General features: G+C 39.6%; 1 protein-coding gene across 1 annotated transcript; it reads left to right on the forward strand.

Moving 5' to 3' along the window:
- The first annotated feature begins 44 nt into the window (after nucleotides 1-44).
- On the forward strand, nucleotides 45-14,850 carry LOC110061085 (uncharacterized). The gene is made up of 14 exons (XM_020767909.2): nucleotides 45-335; nucleotides 1,027-2,055; nucleotides 2,483-2,583; nucleotides 3,866-3,999; nucleotides 4,486-4,576; nucleotides 5,923-6,062; nucleotides 6,145-6,194; nucleotides 6,771-6,932; nucleotides 7,934-9,075; nucleotides 9,658-9,839; nucleotides 11,716-11,867; nucleotides 12,130-12,344; nucleotides 12,816-12,894; nucleotides 13,596-14,850. Exons 1-14 carry the CDS (start codon nucleotides 144-146, stop codon nucleotides 13,734-13,736), a joined length of 3,810 nt encoding a protein of 1,269 aa, XP_020623568.2. The 5' UTR covers nucleotides 45-143; the 3' UTR covers nucleotides 13,737-14,850.
- The last annotated feature ends 905 nt before the right edge of the window (nucleotides 14,851-15,755 follow it).

Genomic DNA, 15,755 nt, shown 5'->3' on the forward strand with positions numbered 1-15,755 from the left:
TAGCGAACTTCCTCTTGCCATGCACGGCCGCTGGCCAGATTCCCGGATGTTGTAATGTTTTAGTAGTTTTGGCGGGAGTTGTGTTCTTTATGTCTTTCCAGCAATAAAATGAGGTCAAATTCCACTATTTTGACTTTTGCGTCATGGACCTGACTGAAACAGGAAAAATTTATGATTTGGAGCGTTTTAAGTCTCCAATGCGACGAAGAGTTCCCACCGAGAGGAGTATTAACCAAGAAAACTCATCGCTTATGGACAATACGACATCGATTGGAGATGCCTTCGAAACCCGTAGTCGCTTTGACCAGGTTTTCCTGGCAAGTCCCCGAGCTCAGGTATTGTAAGACTGGTGTCAATAATTCCATACTGGAAGATGCATTTGATTTGAGTGGAAATATAGCAGACGTTACGAAATTAAATCGCCAGCTTTTGCGATCACTCATTATTATTCTTTTGTCATCGATATATGATCGATACTCCAGGCCACATCATTTCAAAACATCTGTTTTGACAGCGCTAATTCGTTACCTTTCGGTGGGTAGGTACCCTATATGGTTCCTATCCATTTTTGATAGCAAATCTATAGCTATATGCTCAGATGTGCTGTTATGAAGGGTTAAAGCCTGGTTCCACATATCGGAAAGCACCAGATGATTACATACATCGATATCCCTAAAGTCTGCTAAAGGGCAGTCCCTGTGAAACTCATGTCGAAGATACGCCAAAAAGTTAAAGGATTGTAGTAAAAAAAATTACTATCCACATTGAAGATCAATAAAATAGAATGGGTCTCAGGTTGCTGATGACTCAGAACTTTATACACTTTCTATGAAAAGCATAGCAGTCTGACATTTCTGCAACGTTCTAACTCAATACCAAGTTTTATGTTGTTTCTAAGCTGGTTATATTGCCTGATCACTCAAATGACAGTCATGAACTGCAAATAACCCGTGGCTTTATAACTATGTCATTAATATATTGGTATTGTCACCACAAACACCTTGTAATCACTGATATATTTTACAGGAGTTGTATTCCTCTTTGGAAAAGACAAAACAGCAACCAACACCACAGAAGTCGGCTCCAATGAAAATTGTTCCTGATTTATACCGACCAACACCGCAGAAGTCTGCTGCATTAAAAAGTGATTCTAATTTACAACGGGGGACGCCACAAAAGTTATCTACATCAAGAAGTGTGGCAGGTTTTGATGAAGTGGTCAACATGGCTGAATTCTTTCATAGTAAAACCTCTCATAGTTCAATTGCTTGTTCAGGACTGTCTGATCCATCGATGAGTTTAGGAAAACCAAGAGCATTCACTGAGTTCTTGAAAGATAAGGACTTTCAAGTGAGTCCATTTAAGCCCTCGGTGAATGACAGTGCAATTAAGCAGAAAGTCCAGATGGTCCTAAGCAGACTGGAAGATGATTCCGCTATCCCACTGAGCAAACCACAGAACAAAGCAGAGCCAAATGCTTTGTTACAGGCAACAAGTAGGGACTCTGGATTTACTGATTTGCAAAGTGATTCTGGAGGGAGTAGTGAGGGTGCATTTACAGATGTGAGGAACAGGGGTGGTACAGTAACCTCAGTGAAAGAAGGAAGAACACCAATAAGTGTGAGTGATGTTAATAATGCTGCTGGAGATCGAACTGTCAATGAAGGAGAAGAGGTGCACATGTCATTTGAAAGTAATAGTAGCGACGAGGAAATAGATGTCATGACAGAGGATGTGCAAGTTGATGATGATGATGATGGTGGTGGGCGTCATGACAACAGTAACAGTGCCACGCCTAAGAGCAAAGAATTTTCCGTGGAGCAGACAGGACGTGTTACAAGAACAAGAAAAAGAGAAGCTGACAGCCAAGAAAAACCAGATACTAGAAGAACGAATGAAACTCCTAAAAGCAGTGAAATATCTGTAAATCAGACTGGAGGTGTTACAAGAACAAGACAAATAGAAGTTGACAGCCAAGAAAAACCAGAGACTAAAGGAGCAAATAAAATGGAGACTTCACATTCTTCAACATCTTCAGACAAGGAACACAGTCAGGTTAGACAAGATCAGACTGTATTGAACAGTTTTTAGCTTACATGTATTTTTAAGAGTACCACAGGGTTATCGCTAAGCCCTGGCTGCCAGCTAAATTTGCCAGCTGAGATCACCAGCAGAATTTTGGTGGGCAATCACTCAGTAAATGATAAGGAAGTGGTTTTTAGGTTCAGGGCATTGTGAAAGATTGGGGTTGAAAAATTTGTTCCAGGTGATAAATGGTGACCGGCTCAATGAAAATCTTACCTGGAAGACTATTTTCTTAGCTACAACCCTGGTATCATCTAGGTATATTTTATCCTTCTGCCCCTTGATCAATGTTTAATATTTTCCACTATTCTAGCTTAAACTTTAGTTTGCTCATCTTCACAAGCAACAAGTGTTTCTTTGATGCTAGCATTTTGTGTGATTTGTTTTAATGATGTAGGCCGTGCACAAGACCTCCAAGACTTACAGCCTTAGCTACTGGTCTATAAAAGCATTGAAGACTCGCACACATATGGGAGTCATTGTCGAAGGACAGAGAAGGTGATTAGAAAGTTGTTTGTATCCTAACATGATAAGACTTAACCAGTTATGTACATTTATACTGTATGTTCAATTTACTTGCCTGGGGAATCCTTTTCAAGAAAATCCACATGAGATTGCTGTAGTAGTATGGTGATGTTGTGTTTCAGGTTTCCATAGCCAAATGTCATGATAAATTAAATATTAACAGCTGCATCATGGGGGCTTGAATTATTAAGAGCCTCTACTATAGGCAGCCAGTCCCTAGTTTGCACAGTATCCTATTAACTGGCTTTCAACTGCATTCAAAATGAATTCCTTTGGTAAATAATTCCTCAACATTTGGTTTGATTTAGGGTAACTCAAAGGGCATTTGACTGTTGATCATTCAATTTTATTTTACACACTTTTGTACGTGTGCAATTATATTGACTTTACGTTCTTCGGTGGTAGGTATAGTTCATGTATCGCATTATTTATTTAGGAATCTGTGTTACTAAAGTGGAATCCCAATTTCTTGAACCCTCATTTTTTCAAACCTCCTGATAACTTGAATTTTAATTTTACCCCCGACTTCTCGAACTCTCCGATTTTTTAAACCAATTTTTGTTTCCCTTGGAGGCTCGAAAAATCATGATTCCAGTGTAGTTAAAGCCAGGCCTCTCCTTTCCCAGGAATATAAATGAATACTGGCAAACTTATTTTCTGGCAACCAGACAAAATACTCCAGTAGTGAGGTAGTACTTGCAATCGGCTGACATCCCCTCTGCAAAGCTAAAGTGAAAATACTCCTGGTCACTTTGTCCTGGGGAAATCATAGTTGTAAGAAGCATCAGGGCCAGATTGTGTGAAAGCCGGTTAACACAGGACTAAATGTTAACCTAAGTATTTGGTTTTCTTGTTTAAAGTAAGAATGTTTTTCACTGCTTTTGTTTTGCGTAGTTTGAGATTATCAAACTCAAAACAGAAGTTCAAACAATATAAACTGACAAATGTACCAAAACATAGCAAAACTGAAATCAAAATTCTCTGAGTTTTTCTCCTTCCCAGGCTAGATGGAAAGATAGCACATCACAGGGTTTTCTTCCCAGCATTAAATTTTGTCCTTATTCAGACACCTGGATTGAAGGAGGCACTGTGAGAGTAAGGTGTGTTCTCCAAGAACACAACACAGTGACCTCTGCCAGGCTTGAACCTAGATCCTGTGATCTGTAGTCTGGCATACTGACCATCACAATATGATATTTATCTCCCAAAATCTGTTGGATTGGGATCAGTTAAACCCTAACCTTTTGTTCTTCAGTGAGGATCCAGAGGGTGAGTTGTGGCATAGCACAGCTATAGTCTCCAGATTAAACTCAAGGTGTGTTCAGACTAAGAGTGGATCTCACTACAAGCTGGTAGGACCTGTGAATGAAAAGGTCACCCTGCAACAAGGTAACAATAATAAGATCTTTGCACTTGATTCCTGACTAATCAAAACCACTTGCAGAATTTGTAGAGTAACTATAACAACGTTTATACATAATGTACCTATGATTTTAATGCAGTTAACTGCAATGTAACTAAAACAACGAAGAGAAGCTGGCATTCATCAGGTGGTCAGTGATTCCTGGATGTTAGCACAGGTGTAGTACACCCCATTGGAGTAGCGTGCTTAGGCGTGGGGTAGTTGAGTTTTTCGGTGGCGCTCCTTGTTATTTTGCCTTGTCTTCTTCTGCCCCTCCCTTCCATCCCTTTTCCACTGTTATTTCAGTGTGACAAGTTTGGGGGCTCTGGCTGGGTTGCAGCCGGATTGCCAGCCATGGCAGTGTTTTACTGTTTAGGGGCCAGCTGATCACAGTGGAGGCCCCTGACATCCCAGGCCCCCATCTTCCATACAGCTTGATGCAGTTGTTAAATAAAATTCAATACTTTTTGTAGGATTTCCTCCTGAATTTGTCAATGCATTCAAGAACGGCTTTCCTCACAACTGGCTTTCCCTTGTATCTGATTTTTTCAATTCTCAAAGCAGGTTAGTAGTCAACCTTTTTTAACTAATCATCAAACTCCAAAAATGAGCAGCACACAAATCAGTAATTCCTTCTCAAAAGTAGCATTCAATTTCTGACTTATGGTCCATAAATGACTTTTCCCTAAGTGATGTTATAATGTCCTTGAGTCATGGGATCACAGGGTCATCAATAATTACAGCTACTTACAGGGGGATGCTAACATGAAATGGTCTAACACTGAGGGAATGGGGCTGTTGAATAGCTTTGCTGGTTTTGTACTGGTGGAGAAAGGGGTGGGGGGGGGGGGTTCATAGGGTCACCAATACTTACAGTTAGTGACAGTGGGATACTAACATGGAATGGCTCCACACTGAGGGTGTTAAATAGCTTTACTGGGTCTGTGCAGAGCGTGCAACTGGAAAAATTAAATAATTTTGTTCAAGCTGCAACATTGGAAAAACAAAACGTAGATTGCATGACAGGAAAACTGAACATTTTAAATTGATCACGATTAAAAGAGATTCTGCTAATAAGGGAATTAAAACCCGCTCTAAATGATAATGTAAGCAGCAAAAAGCTTTGTCTTTATTAGTTTGCATTGTTTATATGCAAATTTTTCTCAGCTTCTGTCATTGTAATTGTTAATTAGTTACTTATTTTAAATTGAAATTTAGTTGTTACTTCTATTCCTAACGGTCACTTCTGAAGATGCATGTTGAAACATATGAAACGTCAAGTAAATGAACTTTGTTTTTTAACGTGCGTTTTATTGCCATGTTTATCACCGCAGTTTGCGTGTTATTTCTTATCATACAACAAGTTTGCTCTTGTTATTATTTATTGTTATTATTATCAGCAACAGTGAAGCCAAATTTCCTGTTTTGGGCATGTGACTTTACTCATTACTTTATAAGTTGGAGAAACTTAAAAAATGGTTTGGTACAAAGTAAGGAAATCCAATGTTTTTTAGATACTTATGGGAACAGGGATGGCACAGTGGTGTGATCATTTACCTCCCAACAACATGGCCTGGGTTCGATTCCTGCCTGAAGCCATATATGGATTGAGTTTGTTGTTGGTTCTTGCCTTGATCCGAGGGTTTTCCTATCTCCAAAAGAACCAACGTCTCCAAATTCCAATTTAACCAGGATAGAGACCAGCTCAGGCTGATGTGGCTTCCTCTCTAAATATTGCAATTTTTGGAAGACAATTTATAATAAAATCTGCAGTAGCTACGTAGATGCATATGTATATAAACATACTGGTAATGAAGGACTGATAGCCAATTTCACCTTTATCACTTTGACATCTGTATAACTAAAACTGATTGGAACTTTTAAAACATATTACACATTGCAAATTTCAGCTCTGAAAGCGAGGATGGGAATCAAATTCAAGAACAGCCAGGAAAGAGGAGCAAGAAAGTCCCTAAAGGAGGGGAAAATTCTGCTGTCAAAACTCACACTCCTACGGAGTCCAGGACCAAGAAAAAGAACAAAACTGCAGGTACATTTTACCCCTGACAGTAGTGTTATATTTTTTCCCCAGTAAATTATTGAATGTATACTTTTTTATTTTCCAATTTTAGCATTCACAACCCCAGAGAACAGACAACTTCCAAAGGAGGTGGAAGTCAAGGTACTTATAATAGCTGCAAATTTTTTTCCTTTCATAACCTTACAGGTATTACAGAGATGCTACATTAGGTTAAGAGCTTGTATTGACTGTATTGAATGCAACCTATGTACTGTACATGTTTCACAATCAACTTTTTGATAACACTTCAGGAAATAGTTTATACAAAGGTGTAATGGATAACTTGTTTTGCTTGAGATCTGTAAGTGGCATGGAAGTAACCTCTGACCATTGGACATCCCTTTCAATTTAAGAAACCAATCAATTAATGGAGAAACTTTCCAAGCTGTGTGAAATTTAATAGAGACCACTGTCAAGCTACCTAAGTTGAAATCAATTCCTTCAGAATCTTGATTACTACCTAAGTTTCTGTTGTTGATCTAAGCTTTTAAAAGGATTTTCATATTCCAAACAAGGGATCTGATGGAAGAAGACTAATTTTTACAGTAGAATGGATGATTTAATGCCTGAGAACAGATGGAAAAGTGAAAACAGATTGTAATCTAAAATCTCACTGTAAGTCAAAGTTCTTTATAAGGGCTATATCTGTTCATTTCTGTTCAATATTTCCAAACCCAGACAACAAGGAGTGGACGCATGGTGAAGCCGCCTTTAGCTTGGTGGAGAGGACAGCGCATCGTTACTGATAGAGACCATAACCTAGAAACGATTGACCCTGGTGGAGTGGAATGGACATCCCTTTCTCCAATGTATAACCTAGAGATTAAGATTCCTCCAAAGGTGAGGATAGCCTTTTGGCTTTTATTTCAGAGGTGTAGCAGCTCTTGTAAGCTTGTAATTCTCTTCATTGTTAGCAGCTGTTATTGTTTTAGGGCTAGGGGCATTGTTTCAGTTGTTTGTTCTATTTTTCTTTCAAAGGGTAGCAAGCCATTCATGTGAGACCTTACGACAGCTGCTACATCACCCTTTTATTTTCATGCAGGGGTTTCATTAATGTTTTCAGCAACAGGGCAACTGGTTTTCACATGTGGGCAAAACTTATTGAACTGAACTTCTTTATAAGATGAACTTTCCTCCTAGTGGTTGAACCAGTCAGTCAATTTGCATGGTGCCCGACCCTTAATGAAACCCCTGTTTTTATGTGAGGATCTACCTTGGCAGTTTGAATACCAAAAATATCCTTTCCATCATCATACATGGGGAAGGTCATGCTGGTGTCTAAAACCTGATGTAATAAAATAATCATAAATGAAGATTCTTTTCAAGTTAGGAGACAGAGTATTAATTAAAAGAACTCCCTTGAGGTTGAGTGTTGATTGTAATCTAGAGAATCAGAGGACATCAATAGCTAACAGCTAATCAATGCCATTGCTTATGTGTAACTCCAGTTTTCTGCAGTATTCATTCTCCCTGGATGGGACATGCTAATCTATCCCTGGTTCCTATCAATGGGACTTTTTTTCAGTTTACATGTTGCAAACAATTTCAGTGACAATTTACTGTTCTGTGATTTTTTAATCCTTGTTTTTTCACATTTTCAATTATCTAACCCTTTTCTCTCTCCTACGATGTTATGGTTTTGTTATGTTAATCTATGTTGTGAAATTTTGTTAATCTTTCTTAAGGTGAGGCAGAAGGAGAGTAGAAATACCTCTAGCTGCTTCATGCTACTGAAACAATTGGGTTACGCCTGGCAATATGGAACATTTGGCCCTATGAAGATCTTTCCTTACCATTTTGATTGAGAATCTCTGGTTTATTCTCTTTTTCTCTATTTTCAGAGTAAGGGATCCCTTGTGCAACAGAAAAAGACTGTATCTGGCAGTGAAAGTAGTGATTCATTGCCAAGAAAAAGAAAGCCAAAAAAGACATCGAATGCTACATTAAGCAACAGCTCTGAGAGAGACACTGATGAAAGTACAAGGGCATCATTATTCTTTTCACCAAAGAAAACTCCAGACGAAAACCAGATCATGCAGAAAAGTAGTCCAAAGAAGCAAGCAGTCAGTGAAGGAAATGGTGCTAATATGAACAAAGTTAAAGAAAATAGGACAACAAAGAGCATAAGGAAAAGTGATTTAATGCAAAGGTGCAGTGTAAGAGAGGTACAACCTCAAGAGCATGAAATGACCAGTGAAGATGAACTTCAAATACACGTCAGTGTTGAAGGGAAGAATAAATCAGCAAATTCTGTTGTTGAAGAAGGTCAAAACCTTGACAAAAGGAAATTTTACTCAAAGCCATGCACAGACAGTGAGAGTGAGGTTGTTGAACAAACAGCTTCAACCATTCCATCACCACCTAAACGAGTTTTAAGATCTCGCAAAAGTAAACGTAGCAACACAGAGGTAGATTCCACAGTGGATTCAAATACGGATTTTGAGTCTGGGGATTCACAGGTAGACAGACGACGTGAGAATAGTCAGAGGCAAACTGTGCCAAGGGGTAACATCATTAAAACCTCAGACAGTGAAGCCAAGTTGTCTTCCTGTGATGAAAAATCAGATAATGCTGGAGATTCAGGAAAGGTGACCAAAGCAACTACGAAAAGAAGAAATCTTGTGAAAAGGCTTGTCCACAAAAGAATAAACGAGCTCACAAAAGAAACAAGTTCTCAATCTTCTGAAGAGGACTCTGATGGAACTTCTAGCTTGCAATCGAAAAAAGGACAAGTCCATCCAAGAAGTGCGAAAGCTGCTCAGAAAAATGTAGAGGATCAAATTACAGTAGAAAACAACTTTAGAGTTGAACCTGGTTCTTCTAACAGGAAAGCAAAAACTGGATCTGATAGTGAAAGGGCCTCGAGCAGGATGCAAGCCTTGAAAGTTTTTAAGCAGCCGGCAAATAAAAAGAACAAAAAGAGACAAGATGAGATGTCTGATGAGGTGCCTTGGACAGATGAAGAGATTAAAAAATTGAATGAGTATGTATTGTGATTGTCTGATTATGTGCAGATTTAACACGGCTGTAGAGGAGAACTTTCATTATTAGGTGCCTTCAGATCGAAGTACATGTATGAACTCAGTGTTCATACTTAATAACCATCGCATGTTATGCAATCTTGTTGCCAGTACCTCTGTTACTATTGGTCAGTGAGAGGAAGGAACAAAAGTTCAGAAAACAAGATTGGATTAAAACAAACTGAAAGTCATAATTATCGTTCTTGTACTCATACATGGTACTTTAATCTGAAAATCCCTATGGCTGACAGTTTCTTGCAAAGTCAAACAATAATTGATATCTATATGTGGAGAAACTCTTGTCAAATTGTTCTTATGTGTCTTGTCCAAGAACAACAAAACACAAAGACCACCCAAACCTAGATACACAGCTTTTCAAGTAAGACAATAAGACAATACTGCCATAATTTCCAATGAAAAGCTTACCTATTTGCAGCAGCTTTCCTACATGTATATCACATTCATTAGAATACTCGATCATCAAATCTTTCATTAATCTAGAATTTTTTATTTTTGAAATGGTTCTTCCCTTTTTCTTTCTATAGAGCACTGTACACGATACCTGGCAACACTCCAATGTTTTGGCAAAAAGTTTCCAGTAAAGTGGGCACACGAACTGCTGAGGAATGTCAGTTCCATCATCAGGGGCAGATTGTTGTTTCCAGTAAGAAGGACCAAGCAGTGAAGAAAGGTTCTACTAAGGAGAAGAAGAATCCAGGACAGAAAGGTACTCTTCATGTCTCTTGATGGCCGTGATTACCTGGCATAGTAGGCATGCAGAGCATGCAAAGTACAATGTACTTGTAGCCCTTTGCTCTTACTTAAGGCCCATAATTCCAGGTAACTTATTATCATAATAAGACAAACGTGTGGGACAATCTACTATCTATTGTTTCTTGCTTCTATGTATGGGGTTCAGATCTCAAACTTGACTTCATAACGCTAAGTTTGTAGTTGATCAACCACGTTCTGAGAATTTTTTCCACTCTCCACAAAAAAGCAATTCCTTCAAAGTAGTGATGTAAGCACTTCACAGCACCCAGCTGTAGATGTTTCTAGAACAGTTTAACATGCTCTTTAGGTGCATTTGATCCCATTATTGCCCCATCTGACTCTAGTCTATCAACTTACTCACTATTAGTCCCGGGGTAAGGGGGGCACTCCCTTATATGGGCTATATATAGCTATATATGGTTTTTCAGCCATTTTCGTCATAAATAGGGTATCAATTTGGCCGTTTTGGTCTTAAATAGGGTAAGGTTTTTGTACTCTAGTCTTGAATTGGGTATGTTTTTTAGAAGAAGCTAATCTCATCATTATCGATTAGACCATAAACAAAAGCCCTTCAAAAATATTATGTTTAGGGCAACTGTGTCAGCTGCAATTGTCATAAATAGGGTATCAAATTTTTGGTTTGGTCATAAAAAGGGTAGAGAAAAATTGTAGATCTTAGTCATAACTAGGATAAGGGTTTTGGGAAGCGGGCCACACACCACCCCCACCAAATTTTTCTGGGAGTACCCCCCCCCCCCCCGGGTTATTAGTCTACAGCTTTGAATGCAAATGGCCATATGATGCACAGAAAGCTAAGAAAACTTTTTCTATTCCAGATCTTCCTTGGTTAGGAATTGCTAGTATGAGGACTTGCACTGTAATTAAGACAATTTGATGTGCAGAGCTAGCAATACAGTAGTGATGTAAGCACTTCACAGCATCCAGGAGGTCATGGGTTCGATTCCTGTCGGGGACTCAGAATTTTTCTTTGTCCCACGCTCATGTCATGTTGATTAATTCACCTTCACATTTCATTACCGAGCTTAAAATTCACCATCTTTATTAACTTATCAATACAGAAATACATTATATGGCAAATGGCCAACATTTTGTCTAGTCGAGGAATTAGAATGCAGGCATATGAATGGATACACATGGCTTTGGTCCTGGCCATGGTTGTTCGAAGGCTGGATAATACTACACACTGGATAAATTGCTCTCCAGCCAATAATACTTGTTGGCAAAACAAACTACGCTATCCACTAGATAGTAATTTATCCCGTGGATAGTGTTATCCACCCCTCAAACAACTGGGGCCCAGTAGACCTTGTCAACTAGTTGAACTAGTCAAAATTTGGCATATAATCTTTTTCATGCAGTTAAATGCAATTTAACGGAGTTAACAACAAAGAGCGCCAGTGTTGTCTGGAGTCAGCGGCGTTTCATACATGGGCATGCGCCAGATCCCATGTGCTCTTTGACTGAAGTGTGTTTAGCGTTACAGGCGCTAGCGTGTTATTTGCGTGGCAGTTCATGGGACCTCATCTTCAAGGCTTCCTCCCTCCCCCCCATTTCCCTCCCTCTTTTCCACTGTTCACACAGTGTGACGGGTGCTTGCTCTCCCTTCTGCGTGGGGGCTCATGGCTGGCTTGCCAGGATTTGCCAGCCATGGGAGCAGTCTCCATCTAGGAGCTGGCTGCCAATAGTGGAAGCTCCTGGATATCACAGGCACCCAGCCTCCATTTTGCGATGCAGTTGTTAACACCCTACTAGCTTTGTGTTTCAAACTGTCTCAGACCTTGTTATACATACGTTTTGGTTTTTTTTAGCTGCCTCGCAACAAAACGTAAAGACAGTTACGGGTGGAGTGGGGACCATCAAGCGAAAACGAGAGCTGCGAGAACTACTTGAGCAGCAAGATGTCAACTATGAGGATGACATCTTTGACTCAACACCATTTAAAAAGAAGAAAGATCTAAAGGTATACATATGACCTAAGTGGCCCATAAGTCCAGTGTTTTTCTCCAATTTCTTTATCTTGAAGTGACTACAAGTATTTCTACTTCCCCCTAGATGGGAGGTTGGTCCATCCCAGGGTTACCCCTCAGCATTAAATTTGCCAGTATCCATTTCTACAAATGGTTGAAGAGAGACACTGAGAGTGAAGTGCCCTGGCCAAGTATAATGGAGTGAAGTATTAATGGACGAATGCATTCACTGTGTTGTGTGTGCTATGGTTTCAGCTTCCATTTAATCTAAGTAGTCACAGCAGCGATGAAGAAGGGGATGATGATGACGATGACGATGACGATGAAGGTGAAACAGTGGACAGTACTTCATATAAGACACCCAGCAGTCGCACACCGAGCAGTAGATTCCGTCCTCTGGGTCCTTTGTCCATTTCAGCGACTCCTGGTGCAGAGTTCGTGAGCCCCAGTCTGTTACAGCAAGTCAACCGGTAAGTCCATTTTACCCAGTACATCTGATTGACTGATGAAACCAAATCAGTAACAACAGCAAGTATTGCCAATCATTAAAAACAATTGATAAGCATTCAGAGAATTTTATTTGATGCAATTCATGTTATGTGCCAAGCGAGCAGGCAATTTCCATGTTACCTTGCGCCTCTTTTTCAAAACGAGTCTGCAAAACCTTACATATAAAAATGAGCTTGATTTGCATAAAAATGAACCTGTAGGCGGAACAAATTCCTACACTGGAATTGATCATCTTCTCGCTTTTTACCATCTGTACTTTGTGCTATAATTTATAATGATGACACTTGCCAGATTTAACATTGGCAAACTGGGTATCAATATTTCCCAAAATATGTATCGAGGAAAGAGTGAAAAATCTCAAAGCAGGGTTTGACAGATTAGTGGTGATGTTTCAGTGATTTAAAACGTAGCTGCACTTAACTTTACTATAGGAGAGACATGGATCACTACATCTACAGAATGCAACAAGGGAAGCGAGGAACACAAATACCTGGAAAGCAAAAATCAAAGGTAAACTTTACAGGAGAACAAGGAAGATTTCCTTGGCCTACTTTTCACCTTGCCTTATTAAATTTCCCTCATACTTGATTGAAAGATGCTTCGTCATTTTGTTGTAAGGAAAGCAAGTAAACAAGTAAGCATTTCTAGGGAAGAATCTGACGAACAGTTACAATCTGCAAGAAGCAGCCAAATCTCAATGACCCAAAAGTCAACAGTACGCCAGATTTTTAAAATGAAATTTCCCCTGAGACAATAAATAGCAAGAAAAAGCAAACTACACTCGTTGGTTTCATTTACGGATTCAGAAAAAGTGATCACGGGATGGCGAATTTCATGATCGTGTGATTAGTGAATCTCCTGCCGTGGGGGAAGGTACTTCACAGTTTGTCTGCAAGTTTGTTGAGTTTCACACTTTCTAGCAAGATAGGATTCAAGATATGTTACAGAGAAAACTTTGAACAATGTAAAATTTATGGCATGGACAAGATTTGCCTCGAACTTGGTACTTTTGAGGAATTTGCAACAGCTGTGCTGCAAGCTATAGCCAAGAGATGTTTGCCGTCACGTGATCGCTTGTTTTGAATCCGCGGCCGAAACCAACGGTGCGTGAAACGGCCTGCAGAAAACCCATTTCGACAGATGTCTGGGATCAATAGTAAGACAAAGTTCATTTTGCAACGCTGTAAGTTTTCTGCCTTTTCATCTTTCAGCCGATGAGGACATCCACTCCAAAGAAATCTTCATCAAGCAGTGGTTTGCCTGCATTAAGCTCAGATTTGTTTGAAGTTCATCCTTCTTCAGATCACGAGTCAGAGGAAGATGACAAAGACTATTACTTCTCCGATGAATAACAACCGAACGATTTATGTAATAGTTTTAGAGCAGTTTTAAATCGAGTGTCTTAAAACCAAAGTCAAAGTAATCTCTCTAGCCAATCACAAAGGACACACAATCCACTGAACCAATGAACACTCGAATTGAAGTAATTACATGTTCCTGCCGCAAAGCGCGGGAAAACGCGTGCGAGTGGGTCCCCATTGGTTTTGGTTTTACTTCTGATTGGGTGAAAAAGTGGCGCGAGTTTTTTTAACTAATCGTGTAGCGTAGTTGATCCAAAACCAATCGCTTTTCGACACTCAAATGAAAACCGCTCTAACAGTTACAGTAGCAGCAGTCTGAAAGTCAGACTTGCCACAAACCGACCAAATCTATCCGATGATAAGAACGTAGCTAGCTGCAATTGGACCATGCTCCACCTGTGCTTATCATCGAACTATAGTAAACATAAAATTGCTCCAATTCAACCCCATCGAAGGTAGTTCTAGTACCTAGAACGAGTTAAAACAACAGAGTTAGACTACGAGTAGTCCCTCTTTCGCTTAGTCCGTCGGGCGAGACCGTAAATAGAACGCGAGGAAAAAATGACCGCTTGAGGAGTTCGCGCGACCATTTTTTTCTCGCGGTTTTCTTTCGCACCACGCACGACGTACTAAGCGAAAGAGGGACTACTCGTAGTCTACAACAGAGTTGTAAGTGACAGCCATCGATTGTCTTTAAAGGCCGCGTGAAAAGTTAATCATATACATAGATGTTACACATTGGCGTAACAAACGCCTCCATGTTGTCAAGAGATCTTTCTTCAGGCCGGAAATGTTTCATTTAATAAACATTGCTTTATTACAAGATCTTGGTGTGACGTGGAACGATTATAATGTAAATTAAAGGCTCTCTTTAAAATAGTTTGGTAGGTTGTTTCCTCAAACAATGCATAATATATGTATACAACTCCGGGTTGACATACATCGGCAGGCTTTTTTCACTGTTGACTAAGTGTATTGAGCTTTCTGGTTAGTTTCGTTGGTTGATGCCAGAAATATCAAGTTATATAATATGCGAAAAAACTAGAAAGTATCACAGGACTCATTGGATATCTCAAATAAACCATAGAACTTTGAAAGAAACGGTTCTTTCGGAGTGGTGAGTGGTGTTATATTTTTATTTGTGTTCTCGATCATTCTGAAGTAAACTCCCGTAAAATGGACTTAAAAAGATTGTTCCTTCATTGTTCTGAGCTCTCCTGTTTTCTCGATATAAAATGTAATACCTGTTATAAATAGTCTGTACATCATCTGCCGCGTCAACCACCTTTATCGGAAATTCATACAAGTACACAGTTACACTGATTAAGGGGGGAATCAAACTGCGAGTGGAGGTGAACGCATAACAGTCGGATGAAATTTATCTTCAACTGTCTTATCGACTATCAAGAACGCCTGGTAAAGCAAGCCTAGAGTTTGCCAAACTACAGAGAACTCTTGTCAGCATTTTCGTGGAACCTACATTGGAATTGATCAACGCTTTAGCGTACATGAAGTGTTATAATATGGTACGTGATACTGTAATGAGCTCCAAAGACGTTTAGGTTCACTAAGCTTTAATCACGAAGCCATCAAGATGGCTGACTTACATGGTTAACAAACAAGATAGAATTGCATCATGGGAAATCAGTCAATCAGCCTCACAAGGCATGATAGCTTACAATACTAAGCGTGCTCTCATTGGTCGATAGGCGTGTTTAGATGAGAGTATGGGAACATGGTTGTAACGTTAAATATTCGCGCGTAGTTTTGAGAAATGTTTTTTCAAAGCAATAGTAAGAGTACTTTTTCCGTGTTTACGCTGCCGCATCGACACAATAAGAGGGTTGGAAAAATTCTCGGAAGTGATGCAAACCCGAGACGCAGTCAAGGGTTTGCATAACTATCTCAAACTCTACGAAACCCTTGTGTTTAGATGAAGCTATGTAAACACGGAAACTGAGTGCTCAATATCCAAAGGAACTGTACGTAATGCCAAGACAACACTTAATT

Source organism: Orbicella faveolata, unplaced genomic scaffold (assembly GCF_042242905.1).
Source record: "Orbicella faveolata isolate gen_17 unplaced genomic scaffold, um_ofav_v1 contig_24, whole genome shotgun sequence".
Lineage (NCBI taxonomy): Eukaryota > Metazoa > Cnidaria > Anthozoa > Scleractinia > Merulinidae > Orbicella > Orbicella faveolata.

Bases quoted from the DNA above. Each gene is read 5' to 3' on its own strand.
- LOC110061085 (XM_020767909.2), top strand. From the start codon at position 144: ATGGACCTGACTGAAACAGGAAAAATTTATGATTTGGAGCGTTTTAAG. The intron at 2,584-3,865 runs GTGATTAGAAAG...TTTGTTCTTCAG, and splicing joins ATTGTCGAAGGACAGAGAAG to TGAGGATCCAGAGGGTGAGT. The intron at 9,840-11,715 runs GTACTCTTCATG...GGTTTTTTTTAG, and splicing joins GAAGAATCCAGGACAGAAAG to CTGCCTCGCAACAAAACGTA.